Source organism: Colius striatus, chromosome 12 (assembly GCF_028858725.1).
Source record: "Colius striatus isolate bColStr4 chromosome 12, bColStr4.1.hap1, whole genome shotgun sequence".
Classification (NCBI taxonomy): Eukaryota; Metazoa; Chordata; class Aves; order Coliiformes; family Coliidae; genus Colius; species Colius striatus.
Genome location: NC_084770.1, coordinates 2,838,088 through 2,855,045, shown reverse-complemented (window position 1 = coordinate 2,855,045; position 16,958 = coordinate 2,838,088). Strand labels below are relative to the sequence as shown.

The following is a 16,958-nucleotide window of genomic DNA, read 5'->3' as shown; positions in this document are numbered from 1 at the left end:
ATAGTTTGTGTAAGGACATGGCTGGGGACAGAGGGCATTAAATGAGCCAGTGTGAAGACTTGCTCATACCAGCTGTTTGACAGAATCAGTACTAATGTTCATGTTTCAGAGAGATAAAATGGAGTAAAAGGTCTGGAAAAGACAGGTCTGGATTAGAAGACCAAAAAAGTGTCTATATATTTGGCAAATGTACTTTCTTTTGGTTGTTTTTTGAAAAGTATATTTTTGCTTTGAATTTTACAAAAGATTACTATATCCATTAAATTTGCTCACTTGAAAAACAAAAGGAGAAAGTATATGCATCCTAAATGAGTGCTCCCTGTTAGAGTTAGAGAACACAAATACTGCCATCTAGTGTCACTGGGGTTTAGTTACTTCAGAGCCTCTTTAAAAAGTTAGAGGCTTAAGAAATCTGAAAGAAAGGAAGAGTAGCTATTACCTTGTTTTGTTGTAGATACACAATTATTTTACTTACCAACTTATCATCACAATAAGTAGTCAAGCACTTGTTAGGCACTTGTTAATCACCTAGTAATAGCTGAATCAATTAGCTAAGCACTTGCAAATAACTCAAATACCTATTGATTAAGTAAGTATTCATTTGAATCAAACTGCAAGAGTGACATACCACACCTGAGAGGGACTGTTACCTTAACCACAGACCCTGGTAAATGTATTTGTTAGGTTACCTTAGCTGGTACCTTAGTTGTTACTAAAACAGAGGGACTGATATCTTTTTTTGACCAGTCACTGTGATTTGGGAAATTTTGTGTTGATTGGGTGAAGGGCTAAATTGATAGATGGACTTTTTATGCATGCTTGTGTTGACAAATGTGATTCCTTTGTTTGAGATGTATAAAAACCCTGAGAATGGTAACTAACAATGAAGCAGGTATGGAGGAGCCATCCCTGTGTTTTCCCAGCACTGCATAATAAAGAAGTGCCTGCTGATCTGCATTCCTGTGTAGAGAAGTTATTCACTATTGCAGACCTGTCAACAGTTTCATGAGTTTTATCTGATGTTTTTCCTGGTGTAGGATACAACCATCTTACCAAAAATATCAAGAACTCTTACATGTCTCATTTCCTAGGGTCGAGGTGGTAAGAAGTTTTATATTGTGCTAAAAGAAATAATGGAAAGAGATCCTTTATCTCAACTCTGTGAAAATGAAATGGATCTTATTTGGACTTTGCGATATGACTGTCGTGAAAATTTTCCACAATCATTGCCAAAACTGCTGCTCTCTTTAAAATGGAACAAACTCGAAGATGTTGCTCAGGTAAGGGAAAAGATGATGGTGGGGAAAAATGCTGGAGTCAAATCATGAGTAAACAGGGTTTCTTTCCCATGTATAGACCTTTTAAAAATGGTACTATTGTATAAACAAGAGCTCGTTGCACACCTGCTGCTGCCTGGACACATAAGCCACAACTTAGTGACTTAAAAAAAATCCCAAGCATACAGAATAAAACAAAACAACACAAAATGCATTTCAGAGGTCCTCTGAATGATGCAAAAAGCACAGCAATTACTTATACAGGCTAATTTTGAAATCTTATGGTCAACTGACTTTCAATGCAAGGAATTTCAGAGAATTGCAGAATTGTTCAGGTTGAAAGGGGCTGGTAGTGATACAACATACTTCATTCTATCATATTGACTGTTTGACCAAATAGGGTCTCTTTGTAAGTAGTTAAGGGCTTGAGGACTGGTGCTGAGATACAAGATTGCATTTTCAGTAAAATTGTGTCACAGAATCCCAAGGATTGAGCTGGAAACATTGACTGAACAATGTATAATAGAGAGATTTTTTTCATTGTTGATGTAAGAGAATTATGAAGTCCAGAAGAAATTTAGATCTTCCTAATTATCCAGGTTTTATAAGTTGCTATTTAAATATGAAATACATATCTTAATTTGTAGGAAAGAGTGGTTTTTTGTGAGTTACAATTTGTTCATACAGAGAGATAAAATCTTGTGTTGTTAATAGCCGGCACTTACACGTTCAAGGTGTTTTATTTCAAGTAATAAATAGTGTACTATTTCAGTCATACAACCATATGTCATCTACCTTGCCTTCAGCAAGGCTTTTGACACTGTATCCCATAACATCCTCATCAGAAAGTTCAAGCAGTGTGGCTGGATGAGTGGACAGTGGGGTGGATGGAGAGCTACTGAATGACAGAGCCCAGAGGGTGGGGATCAATGGCACAGAGTCGAGTTGGAGGCCTGTGGCCAGTGGAGTTCCACAGGGATGGGTTCTGGGGCCAGTCTTGCTCAACATCTTCATGCTGGATGAGGGGACAGAGGGACCCTCAGCAAGTTCCCTGATGGCACCAAACTGGGAGCACTGGCTGATTCCCCAGAGGCTGTGCTGCCATTCAGCAGGATCTCGACTGGCTTGAGAGCTGGGCAGAGAGGAACCTCCTGAGGTTCAACAAGGACAAGTGCACAGTCCTGCATGTGGGAAGGAACAACCCCCTGCACCAGTACAGGCTGGGGATTGACCTGCTGGAGAGCAGCTCTGCAGAGAGAGACCTGGGAGTTCTGATGGACAGCGAACTAACCATGAGCCAGCAATGTGCCCTCATGGCCAAGAAGGCCAATGACATCCTGGGATGCATCAAGGAGAGTGTGGGCAGCAGGTCAAGGGAGGTTCTTCTCCCCCTCTACTCTGCCCTGGTGAGGCCTCATCTGGAGTCCTGTGTCCAGTTCTGGGCTCCTCAGCTCAAGAGGGACAGGGAACTGCTGGAGAGAGGCCAGCACAGGGCCACCAAGATGATCAGGGGACTGGAGCATCTTTCATATGAGGAAAGGCTGTGGGAACTGGGGCTGTTCAGTCTGGAGAAGAGGAGACTGAGGGGGGATCTCATTAACATTTATAAATATCTAAAGGGTGGGTGTCAGGAGGTTGGGACATCCCTCTTTTCTATAGTAGATACTAACAGGACAAGGGGTGATGGGATGAAGCTGGAACACAAACAGTTCCATTTAAACATAAGGAAAAAATCTTTCAGTGTTTGAGTGAGGGAGCCCTGGCACAGGCTGCACAGAGGGGTTGTGGAGTCTCCTTCCTTGGAGGTCTTCCAGACCCACCTGGACATGTTCCTATGTTCCTGATCTAGGTGAACCTGCTTCTGCAGGGGGTTTGGACTAGTTGATCTCTAAAGGTCCCTTCCAACCCCACCATTCTTAAGATTCTGTGATATACATATTATTAAAAATACACTCTCTGTGGGTAGCTTGATCAAAATACAATGAAAGCAGTTTATTTTGTGAGACCTCTAGATGTTTTTTTCCTGGTAGTCCAAAATAATACACTAGTTTTCTGTAATTTTTCCAGCACATCACTGCATTCAGTGTTGGGGTATTTTTTCCAGTATCTTTCTTCTTTTCAATTTCAGTTCATAATCTATAGCACTTGTGGGAAAACACGCCATCAGTTGAGCTGAGTTGCTTAAATATTTGTAGTAAAGATCTCTCTCAACAGAAACCTTCTTTCCTTTTTTGTTACAAATGGCCAAAACGTTTATATCTCTGAGAGCATTTACAAAACATGATCTAAGTTTTCTTGAAACTTTGTTTCTAAGACAGCTATTTTTGTTTGCTCTTCATTGTGTCTGTGTGTGAAGAAACAGATTTCTCATTCTAAGTGTAAATGAGACCTGGTGTAAAAAAAAAAATCAGAATCTGGAGCATTTTAAAGGGTAAGAAACTTAAGCACAACTGCCACCATTTTCCCACAATTATTTCTGGGTGGTTTGTTTCTTTGGTTTTGTTTTCTTTCTTTTTTATTCCCTCCAGACCAGTCTATAACATCTTCTTGTTAGTATGAATGCTTTCATGGGCAGTTATACCCAACTCATATAGTTACTTTACCTGTAACCTGATAGTCTTCTTTTTAAACCAGCTTCAGGCTCTCCTTCAGATATGGCCCAAACTGCCGCCTAGAGAAGCATTAGAATTGTTGGATTTCAATTACCCAGACCAGTATGTCAGAGAATATGCAGTGGGTTGCTTAAAGCAAATGAGGTGAGTATATTTTATTACTTCAGCAAGCAGGGATTTCTGGGGTGAAAAACTGCGTTCTGTTTGTAGGAGAAAAGAGCCCAAAGAGAAAAGATACAAACACACAAATAGATGACCACCTAAAGAGTAATTTCTAGAGATGCACATAGGCAGCCAAACAAAACCTTATTCTGACATCTTGTTTTCAATGATGATTATTTTCCACATTGCTAAGAGAACATCAGTGTACCTGTGGCCTAGAGAGAGTTGTGTGTTCACCTCTTTTTTTCTGGCAAGGAGAGAACAAGATAGTGTGAACATTTTTTTATAACAACAGGATGAAGTATTGTAGTAGTTGAGTACTATGAAAACTGCCATCTGGCTGCCTCACATCTGTCAGGTGTTGGCTGTATCATTTAATACAAATGCAAGCTGTAGTACATAACAAAAACCTGGAGAATTGATGGGTTTTTTTGTTCTTCAAAGAAGCCTTTGCTACCTGCAATTCTTCCTTCCTTGCATATCATTTTATTCTTCACTGTAACCTGGGCCAAGTTTTGTGTAACACTAGCATTTGTAGCATTATGGCATATTTCCTCTCCTTGAATTCTAAATTCTCAGTGCTCAATAGTTGAATGATTATTTCTTTAATGGTCAAGGATAGACTTTTGGGGTAAAAAAGAAGAACTGACTTCTTTCAAATGCAAACAAGCAATTTAGCTGCTGGGCCCTTCTAATAATACTGAATTGTTACATCTGGAATTATTTCATGGATTCTTAGTTTTATCTCTGAAGCAAAATCCTCTTCACTTTGATGTCACAAACCAATTTTCAACTTTTTTAACAAGTCTGATGAAGGTAGCTGGTAAAAAACTATAACCTAAAAGTAATCCAATTAGATGAAATGAAAAAAAAGGCAAAAATAGATACAGCACAGCATAATCAAAAGTTTTTACCAAGTTAGTAATGCTTTTTCAGAGTAAGGTGGAGAGAATGGAAGACTTTAGTATTTACATCTTTGAAGTTGTTCCAAGTGATGGACAGAAGAATATCTACTCATTTTCTTCCATCTTAGGCAGAGAATTTGAATTCTGCTGGCCTTTCATAAGAGAAAAGATACTCAAATGTAAGGAGTCAAAGGACATTCACATTCATTCTAGAGTGAAATAATTGTCAAGTGTGAGGGGGGTTTTGGGGAGGGGAACACATAATTTTACAGAAAGCTATTGGAATTATTTGTATTGTGTCAGAATATTACTTGAAGCAGTTGATTGGAGGCTTTTCAAAGGTATGCTTATGAACTGTGGCTAAATACCTCAATTTGCACTGCTGGAGTAGTAGTAATCTAGACACTGTTTGGTTCTCAAAGGTGATGTACTTCTCCTTAGCCTCTAAAGAACATCATGCTGTTTGTATGATTTAAAAAAAAAAAACCCTAAACCAACCAACAGAAAGAACCCAAACAAACAGAAAAATTCCCAAATGAACACACAAACCCCTAAACATGCCAAAAAAAACCCCTAAACAAACCATTTTGGCAAAATAGATCATTTTGTAGGTGTATCTTAATAAATTAACATCTAGCTGCCAGGTAGTAACCTTTAATGATACATGACATGAATTGCTTTTGGAGGAACAAATATTCTTCTCCCCTTTCCTTGTAAGCCAAGTGACTGAGATATATGCAGTTATTCTCAGTTCTTGTCCTTGCCCACTGCTGCTAGCTGCTAGGTTAAGGTGGTTCCTTGCATGGTTCTAGGTCCAGCTCAGAGGTTGTGGGCAAATGGAGCCAGCGTCAGGTTGGAAATAATCTCCCAGATACTTAACCTAGTACTCCAGATAAGATAGATCTTATCAGAACACTACATTTTTGTTGACAGGTTTGAAGGCCTTAAGGTTCTGTTAGAGGTATAACTTCCAGATGAATTGATCAATCTGGCAGTTGTACTAGGTTGTCTGTTACCGTCCTTCTCCCTGTGACTGAAAATTGCTGTTGAAACATATCTGTCATCCTTGGGATTTGTTACATGCATCTGAATTTCAGGGCTGTGGTTAACTCTGTTACAAACTGCTTTTATGTACCTCATTCTAGTGATGAAGAGCTGTCTCAGTATCTTCTTCAACTTGTGCAAGTCCTGAAATACGAACCTTTTCTTGATTGTGCACTCTCCAGATTTCTGCTAGAGAGAGCACTTGCTAACAGGAGAATAGGACAGATGTTGTTTTGGCATCTAAGGTAGGAGTCTTTCCCTACGTCTTTCCAAAACCATTGAGCCTGATTGGACTTTCAAGTGTGATTTCTTGATGATTTTTCTGAATGAATCATTATCATAGTCCACTACAGGTCCTCTGCTTCTTTACCTTGGGCATCTATAGATCAGAGTAAACTTATAATTAAAAGTATTTTACAGTGGTTTGTCATTTACTCTGACAAAAATACTCCAAACTGCATTCATTCAGCTTTCCTTGTCTAATCAGTTAGGTTTGTATACAACCTTAGTGTTTGTTTTAACTGTGCATGCAGTGAAAGTACAATATTTATACCTCACAGTTGGGGAAAATTTATGTTGTTGTTGAGAACCTGGTAGAAAATAAAAGCAGTTCCATGTGTCCTTGATGCTTTTGATGACCAGTTCCATGAGTGGCAGAAACCTTGCAGAGTGGACTATGGTTTGATGCTGTCTTCAAAGTACAATTTATTTTGATATTTCTAAATAAAAAGAGCAAGTGCTACATGAAAATGTTTTGGAGGATAATTGGCTCTGGTATAAAGTTCAGTAGTTTATTTTGAAGTGTTCCCCTTCAGGCAAATTTTGTCCCTTTCCTTACAAGGGTTTGAGAACACATGGTTTTACCTCAGCCCTGATTGGCAGTATCATCTTCTATGACTTATCAGGACTGCTTTCTTGAATACAAGGAGTTTCTGAAGAAAAAAAGATCCAATTGCTACTTCTTAACATTACTGCCTCCAGAACAGTCCTAGACCTTAAACAAGTGGCATGCATTGAAACCAGCCAGACCTCAGCACGTAATTCTGTTGTTTCTTCAGAAATCTGCCCTTTTAATCTACATGAGCGTGAGGTGTTTTGGTGTTTGTTGGGTTTGGGTTTTGGGTGGGTTTTTATTTCATGAGTTGCAGGATGCTAATCTGTAAATGCTGTGCTCTGATGAGAAGCTTTCCTCCTTGTAGGTCAGAGGTTCACATACCTGCCGTCTCAGTGCAGTTCGGTTTGATACTTGAAGCTTACTGCCGAGGGAGTGTTGCTCATATGAAAGTGCTTGCAAAACAGGTAGACTTCCCTTCTCTTCTGAATCTTATCCTAGCTTGTAACTGAGATACTTATTCCATTGCTCCTATGGGACATATTGATTACCCTGACTAAATCCGTCTGTTGGGGAGTGGGGAAGAGAAGGTAGCATGGGTGAGACAGAAATAAAGGGGCTAAATAGATGGATGCTGGAGGTGTCTGCCCTGGCACAGAATGCAGCTGGTGCTCTGGGGCTGGGAGGTGGGGAGCTGTTTTATAATGTTTGAGATGGGTGAAACCCTTTCAGCAGTACACATTTGTTCTGAGTAGAACAGCAGCCTGTCAGGATTAACAACTGAAGGAGGATTTCTGTGCACTTGAAACTTGGTGGCCTTTTTTTTTTCCTCCAGTAAGGGTAACTGATTCAATAGGAACTGTTACCTTTCTGTCTAAACTTTATCTAGATGACTCCAGGGCTACTTCCTGCAGCTTTGGCTTTTTTAAAAAGGTGATGCAAAATCACCTGAAGTTGTAGTATACTGTAGTACTCCTTGGAAACAGAGGTGCTGAAGAAAAGAAATACTCAATTTGGTGTTAATGTAGATGTGCTGTTTGCAAAAACTAAAACCAAACCAAAACATTTGCTTTTAAATATCCCTCTAAATGTATCAGCAGACCATTAGGAGACACCAGTCGTGTTTGAAGTCTCTAATACCCTTTTAGCAAGTTAATTCAGGTTGGGACCATAAAACTCTGAAAAATTAATGTATTTGCTGTATCTGGCCACAAAGACTAACTCAGTAGATACTTGTCCAATGAGTGTTATTTCTATCAGTTTTGATACTGTTTACATTGAAACTGTTCTTTGAGAGGCAGAAGAAACAGGAATGTACTGTTGTGCCTCTTTATTACTGTGCTTCACAGGACATTGGAAAGACCATCTCTTTTACACATGTGTGCTTGTTAGTATTGTCAAAATCATAAAAAGATTAGGTGATGAAATGCTTTAAGCAATAGACCTAAGGTCAGTAAAGTTTTTGTGCACTTCACAGGAAACAAATGTCAGGACAATCAAAGAAAGGGCCAAAAAATTCCCAACTGTGCAAACACGGAAGAAATTCAAAGTAGAAATACTTCAAAAAGTTCCTGTTTTTACAACACAGGTTCCATTTTGTTCCCTTGTCACTGATGTTTGTACAGCTCCTAGAATAGTGGAAAAGCAGAGCACTTTTGGTTTTGACAGATGGCTGACCTGGTAGGTCTCCACTACCTCAGTTTTATAATCAAGCTGCATACAGTTTCCACAGCATCCTGCCTGACAGGGCTCAGTCTGTCTGTAAGTTTTGACTCAGCACCTTGTAAGTTAGACTGAAGCTTCCTTGTATAGAAATCAGCTTTTGTAATTATTACATTGCTGCTGTTTGCTAGAGAAGGTGTAAATTGCTGGGTGTGTTGACTGTAGCCAGTGCAAACGTGGCTGATTGTTACTAATGGTTTTTGTTTAGATGTAGATGGAACATTGAAATGATTGCATGTTGTGTGTGCTATCTTACCAAAGGGCTTCTTACCAAAGCCCTTCTTACCAAAGGGCTGCTGTCTGTTACTGTTATGTACCTTTGCATCACTAGTTTACTTGTTCTCTTAGAAATTATGTACCAGTAGAAAACCTTCGAAAACAGAAGGGGAAGAAAGGGTTAAACCCACTTGTACATAATTGCCTTCATATGTTTTTAAGGCAACACTATTGTCTAGATTTTAAATGTTATTTAAAATGCAGAATTTAAATGAACAAACATTGGAGAGTCTGCTCTGTTGATGTTACGTGTGTGGAGTTGTGTGTGTGCAAGCTGCCTGATAGCAACCGTGTGATGTGGAATGCGGCTGGGTGACTGTGTGCAGTGAAGTACCTGCATCACATGTTACATTACCCGAGTCCTGTGTTATGTGCTGTGTTGAATTGGTGGGCAGAAATTGTATTTTGAAGAAGGAATGTGTGTAAAATGTATCACACGTTAAAATACCTCATTCATGTGTTTTTGAAAGGATGAATCATGCTTTAGAAGGTGACTCAAAGCTTTAGGAGCTTTCATCCCATCAATGTGTTACTGAGGAAAAATGCAGTATTTCAGGCATGACTGACTCAGAAAAGACTGTTCTCTTCTTTTTTGTCAGGAATACCACATCAATTGCCATCTATTATTTCCATTTTTAACAAGTTATGGAATTATTTGATACTTTGTTTTGTTTTGAAATGGGATTTTGCACTGTATTGTGTGTACAATCAGAGCACTAACTTCAAGATAAAATATCTCTTTCAGGTGGAAGCTCTTAATAAAATGAAGACTTTAAATAGCCTAATTAAGCTGAATGCCATGAAGCAAAGCAAAGCAAAAGGAAAAGATGCAATGCATACATGTTTGAAACAAAATGCTTACAGGGAAGCGCTTTCTCACCTCCAGTCTCCTCTGAATCCTTCGGTTATACTCTCAGAACTACAGTAAGTTAAGAATGAATGAATAAAATTTGACTGTAACTTTTGCATGGAGACAGTAAAGCTGAAAGGGGTAGGTGCTTTGGCTTCATTTGGCTGTATTGTTAAGCAGATATATTGTCATGGGGAACTTCTGAAGTGAGAGAAGGTCTCTTCCTAAGGTTAAGACATTAGTTGAGTTAGAAGGTTTCCACTGTGAAACTTAGTAATGCATTACCATAGCTAAATGTGTTTTAATATAAGCCCAAAAGTGCATTAGGCTGCAATCATGGCTTCTGTTTATAACAGTAAGCACAAAAGCCATTTAAACTTTTAATAGCACTTAAAGTCTAAAAATTAATGGGAAAGGATATAAAGAAAAGTATTTTCTCTTAAAATGCATATACTTAATTTATACATTAGATCCATGTGTGCCAATCACAAGATCTCTTGTGTGCTCTCTGTAACATCTGTGTTCCAACTTGGCAAATGCTCAGCACAGTAGAAGAATGAAAGCAGAGAGAACACTTTTGTGTTTCTGAGCTGGAAGTCTGCATATTCTGTTGTGTTTTGAACAATGTTTAGACCTTTTCAGTTGAATTATTTCTATTTGACTGAAACTGTTGTTGTATTTTTGTCTAGTGTTGAGAAGTGTAGATATATGGATTCTAAAATGAAGCCTCTGTGGATCGTATACAACAATAAAATGTTTGGAGGAGACCTTGTAGGGATCATCTTTAAAAATGGTGATGGTAAGCAATGCTAACAATTTACATTTCTTTTTCTTTTCCTTCTTTATTCCCACATTTGCACCTAAGCTATGTTGCTCTGTGTTGGCAGAATATAGATGTGGTTTACTGTAACATAGGTAAACAAGTTAAGCATCTTCCTCCGATTGGGTTTCAAGGTGTAGACGTTACCAGTCATGATAATAACGATGATTAATCCTGCTTTACTCTTTAGACTTGATGAGTATTTTCAGATATTTTTTTCTGAAGGCTTTACAAGCACTAGAAAGATTGTCTACAACAGACTGAGAAATTGAAGTACCAGTTTCAACCTTTCATTACAGATCTCCGCCAAGACATGTTGACGCTCCAGATCTTGCGTTTGATGGACATACTTTGGAAAGAAGCGGGTCTGGATCTCCGGTAAGGATCACTCGAAGGGTAGTTAAGTTAGACGGAGAGTCCAGTTTTAGTAGTGAAGGTTTCCTGGTTTTTAAATACCTTCCCTCCTGTGCCCTTTCATAAACATCTCTATTAATGCCCAAGGATTTCAACTGTCCTAGTCAAGATGAACAGGCTACAGACAGCAGTTACCATAACTAGATTAGATAGCACATTTAGTCATGAACAGAAGTAGTGGAAGAAGTGAATCTTTGAGATTTTATTATCAAGCAGAATGTTTTTCCTGGTGCACTGTATCTCTTGTCACTCAAGTTGTCATGCTGATTAGGAATTCCACTGTTCTATAGTTTACTGTTTTCATCCTTTGAAAATCGCCTAGACATAAAGCATTGTATGAAGTCAGGAAACAATGCTTGAGTTAAGGATTCAGCAAGCAGGTTTTGTGCCTTTTTGTTTATCTGTGACCTTTCCAGACTGAGGTATTTCGTAAACTCCTCATGTAACAAACTTACCTATTAATAGTCACTGATTTACCTCACTTGGTTTTCCAGGCTTATGCAAAGTGAGGGCTTGGAGGTGCAATTTGCATAGCCACTTAAGTTCTAATACATGTGTGCAAGTGAGGTACAAACATAGGACTCAAATGTACTGGCTGAGAGTTAGCTGTTGAGGATTGTATCTGGAATACACTGTCAAGACTCTCTAATAGGTAAAAGTAATAGGCAAAACCCTCTCGAGAAATTAGTCAGCTTTAATTACTAGTAGTTTTGGAGTGGGGGAGTAGGAGGCTTGAGGTTCTTTCTAATAGAATTGCACTATATAGTTGAGAATTACCAGACTGTAGAATGCACAAATACTTTTTTAACATTTTTATATTTCCCTCAGTCTTATTTCTTAAGGCCATGTATGGTTTGTGCTGTCTTGGCCACAAAGGAATGTATTACTGTCTAAATAAATGTTATACTTGTGGTCTGTTTCCTATGAAACTTATCAGAGGAATGTCTGTCTTCTATTACTCACATTATAGGCTTCAGGAAGATGAGGTCTTGGTTGCTTGTGCTTCTCTTTGAGGAGTGCTGCAGCACAAAAACAATGATGATGATTGGGAACAGTTCCTATGGATTTACCAAGGGGAAACCATGCCTGACTGATCTCGTTGCTTTCTTGAGGGAGGGAAAGAGTAGTGGATGTCCTTAGCTTTACTTCAGCAAGGCTTTTGAGTCTGACTCCCATAATCTCTCTTGAGTTAGCATGTTACAGTCTGGACGAGTGCACAGCTACATATTCTGCCTGGAGGCTGATGACAAGTGGATTAGCACTGGAGTATATATGGGAACTTTTGTTTTCTGAGCCTTGTCAGTATCCTGCAGTGAAAGACTTTCATTATTTAAGTATGTATGTAAGAAAAAATACTTCCATCTGTTTTATGCTTAACACTTGTTAATCTCAGTTAGTACAAGTTTTCAGTTGTATTTTTGCATCATGATAAATAGCAGACAGTCATCCAAGAGTAGGACAAGATTCTTTAGTAAGGTGGGGTTGACAGAAAAGATGATACCTTGAGAAACACTACTATATTGAGAAAGTAACATACTGCAGCTTCCTTGAAGTTTTGCTTTCCAACACCATTTCAGTGAAGCAGTTCTAACCCAGCCATGATAAAGTCAGTGGAGAAACACATGATGTCGCAATGCATTTGTACTAAAGTGCTAAAGAGGTTTTGAACCTCTTGATATTGAACTCGCCTGTATTTCATGCCAGAGCTTTCATTTCTTCTTCCTTTGTGAGGTTTTGTGAAGCTGTAAGCTTACAGCAGAAGTGAAAACTCATAGTTTAAGTATCAGGGCAGAAATACTTCATTTGAGAAGAATCTTCTCATCTGCTCTGCTGCTCCTGCAAAGCCACATCTCTCAAAATGAGCAAATGTTTCTGAGGTACCATGAGTACCAGAGTTTCCAGTGTTTGGAAAACTTGTCTTAGAATGATAAGGAGGGTTGTTGGCTTTTCATTTATTTATTAGTTCATTAGTCAAGTCTCTAGGGTGATACCTCCTCCCCTGTAAGCTCGTCACTTTTAGCCCATTGTGTAAGCAACATCTTTTTTCTCCCTATTCTTTGTCCCAATGTGCATTCTTTTCTGGATAAAATAATATTTGGATGTCAGAAAACATTTTTCAGACCAGAAATATCTTTGTATCTTCCAAAGTTTCTTGCAAAGCAGCTTTCTTAGCTTTGTATGCATGCCATGCCTTTCCTATGGCATACAGGAGTATATCAAAGAGAAACAGGAGCAGGCATTGTTCAGTGTTGTCACACAACCCTCAAGTACATGTGGACTTTTCCAGCCAAGTCTGTGCACTAGTTTTAGCTAATTCAATTCTCAAATTATTTCTCCTTTTAGAAAAAATAGTTCTAAAGAAGCTACTGAGTGTCACATTATTATAAACCCTTTGGAGGCCATAAATTCTGTTTTGTATGACTGTGAAAAGAACTGTAATAGTTTGTGTTGAATTTTTAACCATTACTTGTAAGGCTAGGAGTAGTTATTTAAATATTACTTGAAATACTTTGTTTAGATTCTTTGAGCTCCTTTCATTTTTTTTTTTTGTGGTTTAAGCATAAAAGTGGGAGCTTTGTAAGGCTCATAACATCAACCCACACAGATAATTAAAATGATAAACTAGTTACTTATGCTGCTTATGGAAAGATTCCTTTGAGTGAAGCGTGGGATAAGGTAGGAATGTTAAATGGTTTCTGGAAGTGTGTGTTTGCAACGAGGTAGATGAACATATGTGAAGATGAGCACTGACCTAAAGAAACTTTAGATAATTTATGTCATTATAAGCAGACTATGAGGAGACTTATCCAGCATTTAGGGGCAAGGCCAACCTCTGGCAGCTATGGAATCCCATATGAGGCATTCTTTGGTAGCTGCCTTCCAAGAAGCTTAGTTTGTGGTTCCAGCCTGGGCCACACACAGTGGCTAACAAACAGAAATAGTGATTGGAAGTCATCAAATATACTGAATGAGGATTTTTTTTTTAAAGCACAATAAAGAAAAACCAAAAAGAGGTTCTGATGTCCCAAGATTTTCCTTAAAACTCTTCAAAGAGGAAAAAGTAGAAAGAGGAAGTTGTTACTGGTAAGAACTGAAGTTCTCTAATTGTCCTCTTCCATTTATTTACTTAACTGGAAGCATCTTCCTTCCATTCCTCCTCTCATAGTTATGATTATAAAATAAAATTCTGGGGTTGAGGCTGGGTTACAATTCTATGTCTGTCAAAGAGAGATTTAACCAAGTAGTTGCCAAGAGAAGGCTCTGAAATGGCCTGAATTGAAAACAGAATTGGACAAAACAACACTCCGAACGCCTGGAGCATTTGGACACAGCTAAGAGCATAAGATCTCAGTATTTACAGTCTACATGCCTCTCAAGAAGAGGCAACTCCGCAATCTATGAATTAACAGCAGTGGTAATGAGTTCTTTCACCTTATGCATGAGCTGTGACTTGCTGGCTTGCTTCTTTTTGCTTGGGTAAGAGGCATGGTGTCAACCAAAAAAGTAGTGTCTGCATCCCTGAAAAGCAGAACTTCATGTGTCCATACCAATGAGCAGTCTTTTCTTCTTGCCCCGTATCACCCTCTGAGGCTTCAGTTTCCCTGAAGCTATGCCTTCCCTTTTCTCCTTTTGTGGGTGCATAATGGTTTTTGTCCTTCCAACTGATGGCTCCATTCAGATACTAGCAGGGCTTCTTGTTTATTTCAGCAGGTTAAGAGCAGAAGCCATGTGCTGTTTGCCCCTCTCCCCCAGTCAGTAATATCTTGTCACCAGCAAATTGTACAGCTTGTATGAATGAAATGGCAACCAGTGTGCTGCCATCAGGAGACTGGGATAGAATCATTTCCTTATAATTGCACTACAATGCTCAGCCACTTATTTAGTAGTAGTTAAATATGAAATCTTAGCCCAGATTGTGGCTAAAGCAAGCACGAGATTCCCAGTGGGATCCCTCAGCTCTGGAGAGGAACACCAACTATATATTGGTTTTGAGATTTCCAGAGCTGAAGAAGGAGAAAGGTTGGTTTGGTAGTTTGGTTTTTTTAACTAACTACTTTGTCTCATGGGTAAAGTGGCCTCTTTCACACACGGTGTGTTTTGTTGTCTAGGTTCCTGTGTGTGCATTCTGACTCAACACCAGAAGGAGACCAGGGTTTATGTCAGAAAAGGAAACACTTGTAATGTGGGAGGATATGGCAGTGTGCTCCATGAGGTCCTTCATCCTGGGCTGTCACTGGGTGAACTGGAGTGCACAGATGAGTAAAACTCCAGATGGGAATTGAATCCGAGTCTCAGTACAGACCCAATTGCTAGGCAGCAAACATCACCCCAGACAGACACAGCTCAGACACTTAGAGAAGTCACTCTGAGTCAGTTTACCCTGCTACAGGCCCATCCCTCAAGTACCAGAGAGAAAAAAGTATGCTTTAATTTATCTGCATAGCTAGTCATTTGTAAGACAAACTATTACCTGAAAATGGAGCAGCAAATAGCCTAAGACATTAAGAAATATGTCCAGCCAGACTTCCTCAGTTCTTTCTGTAGTTTTATCTCTACTTGTTTCTTATACTTTAGATATGGGCAATCATAGATTAAACTTACAAAGTGAAATGGTAATGATATTAAAGACACATCTGCAGAGAGAGAAAATGAGACTTTTCAAGGTTCAGACCCCCTGAAAAGTTACAGCTCATGCTATTTCTGTTTAAAAAATTCTACATCTGAAGTCATGTGTATTGGCATACTCAGGTTACATAACTTTCTATTATTTCTATGAGGAATGTTTAAGTAATACAAATATACATGTCACAGCAGAGAAGCATAACATCTGTCTTCCCAAGAGTGCTGTGGGATCTGCAGGGCTGCACCTCTTAGGAGAGGAATCCCTGCATCAAGAAGTATTCCCACTGCTTTACCTGCATTGAAATTGTGTTAAAGGAGAAATTAGTAAAGTAACAGAGAAAAAGAACATCTCAGATTTGAGGAGTTTGATCTATATTGAATGACCTTTGCTGTGGTAAATTATTATAAAAGTATGTAGTACTTGGTTACTTTTTGGACAGACAGAGATGTCCAAATTGCTTTTTCATTTCACTGCCTATTTATAGTGAGTTTTCACTTTTACCTCCTTTGATGTATATGAAGTCTGATATTAAGTGACTGTGTATGAATGAAATCACAATTCACAAACATACTGAATAATAAATTTGTTGCAAATATAAATAATGTTGTTATTTTTAAACCATTGGAACCTGAAGTTACAGAGAATGTGTTCATAAATTACCAGAACCTGGTGATGTATTTGGAAAGATACCAGTTTTGAGAATTAAACTCTTGAAATAAGAAGCAGGATTGCTGTATTTCTCTGTCCGTGGTCTTTATTGGCATTAAAAAGCAAGGAGCATATCCTGCTGACAGATGTTGAAGTCAGAAAGACCAGGATGAGATGGAAAGGGCCCAGAGGATTTGTCCCTAACTTGACTCCTGTCAAACTGTCTCTCTGACAAGGATGTTTTTTCCTCCAGTTGTAAGCACACAGTCCTCAAGGGGCTGAAGGCTTTCATCATTGCTTGCTTTTGAAGGGGAAGTTGTTGGACGTGTGCCCAGTTAAGCTGCAAGCAGGGTGGGTTGAAATGCCATGGAAGAAGGCCAGCATGCACTTTAACCTGGCAATATTTGGCTTACATTTGTCATGTCGTGATAAGGATGGGCAGTGCTTCCTTGTATCACGAACGCTGGTGTTCGGTAATTACCGACACCCTTCTGCTCATTGTGAGAACCCTCTGGGCTGGAGACCTGGGCTTCTTAACTGGGAAACAGATTAGAATAGCAACGGGAAGAAGGTTTCACATCTGCACTTCTCTTTTTGTTTGATCATTTTGAAGTTGAATGTTCTCTAAATACCCCATTGAACCTGGCTTTCAGTTTGCTTTGTTGTGAGTAGAAAAGAATCCTCAACCATATAGTCATCACTACTGGTGCTGCTTCAGTTGTGTGTTATCATGGAGGCAGAGAAACTATTCAGTTACCTAATAGTTATTGTG

The 16,958-nt window shown here is 38.9% G+C and overlaps 1 protein-coding gene across 5 annotated transcripts in view; it reads left to right on the top strand.

Moving 5' to 3' along the window:
- Positions 1–16,958, top strand: part of PIK3CB (phosphatidylinositol-4,5-bisphosphate 3-kinase catalytic subunit beta) — an 89,796-nt gene that overhangs the window by 66,175 nt on the left and 6,663 nt on the right. For all 5 annotated transcript variants that reach the window (XM_062005992.1, XM_062005987.1, XM_062005988.1 and 2 more), the window contains 7 exons: positions 1,092–1,280; positions 3,912–4,033; positions 6,102–6,245; positions 7,200–7,299; positions 9,576–9,754; positions 10,370–10,479; positions 10,800–10,878. In XM_062005992.1, the coding sequence (XP_061861976.1) occupies positions 1,092–1,280; positions 3,912–4,033; positions 6,102–6,245; positions 7,200–7,299; positions 9,576–9,754; positions 10,370–10,479; positions 10,800–10,878 (923 nt within the window). The remainder of the gene's footprint in view (positions 1–1,091; positions 1,281–3,911; positions 4,034–6,101; positions 6,246–7,199; positions 7,300–9,575; positions 9,755–10,369; positions 10,480–10,799; positions 10,879–16,958) is intronic.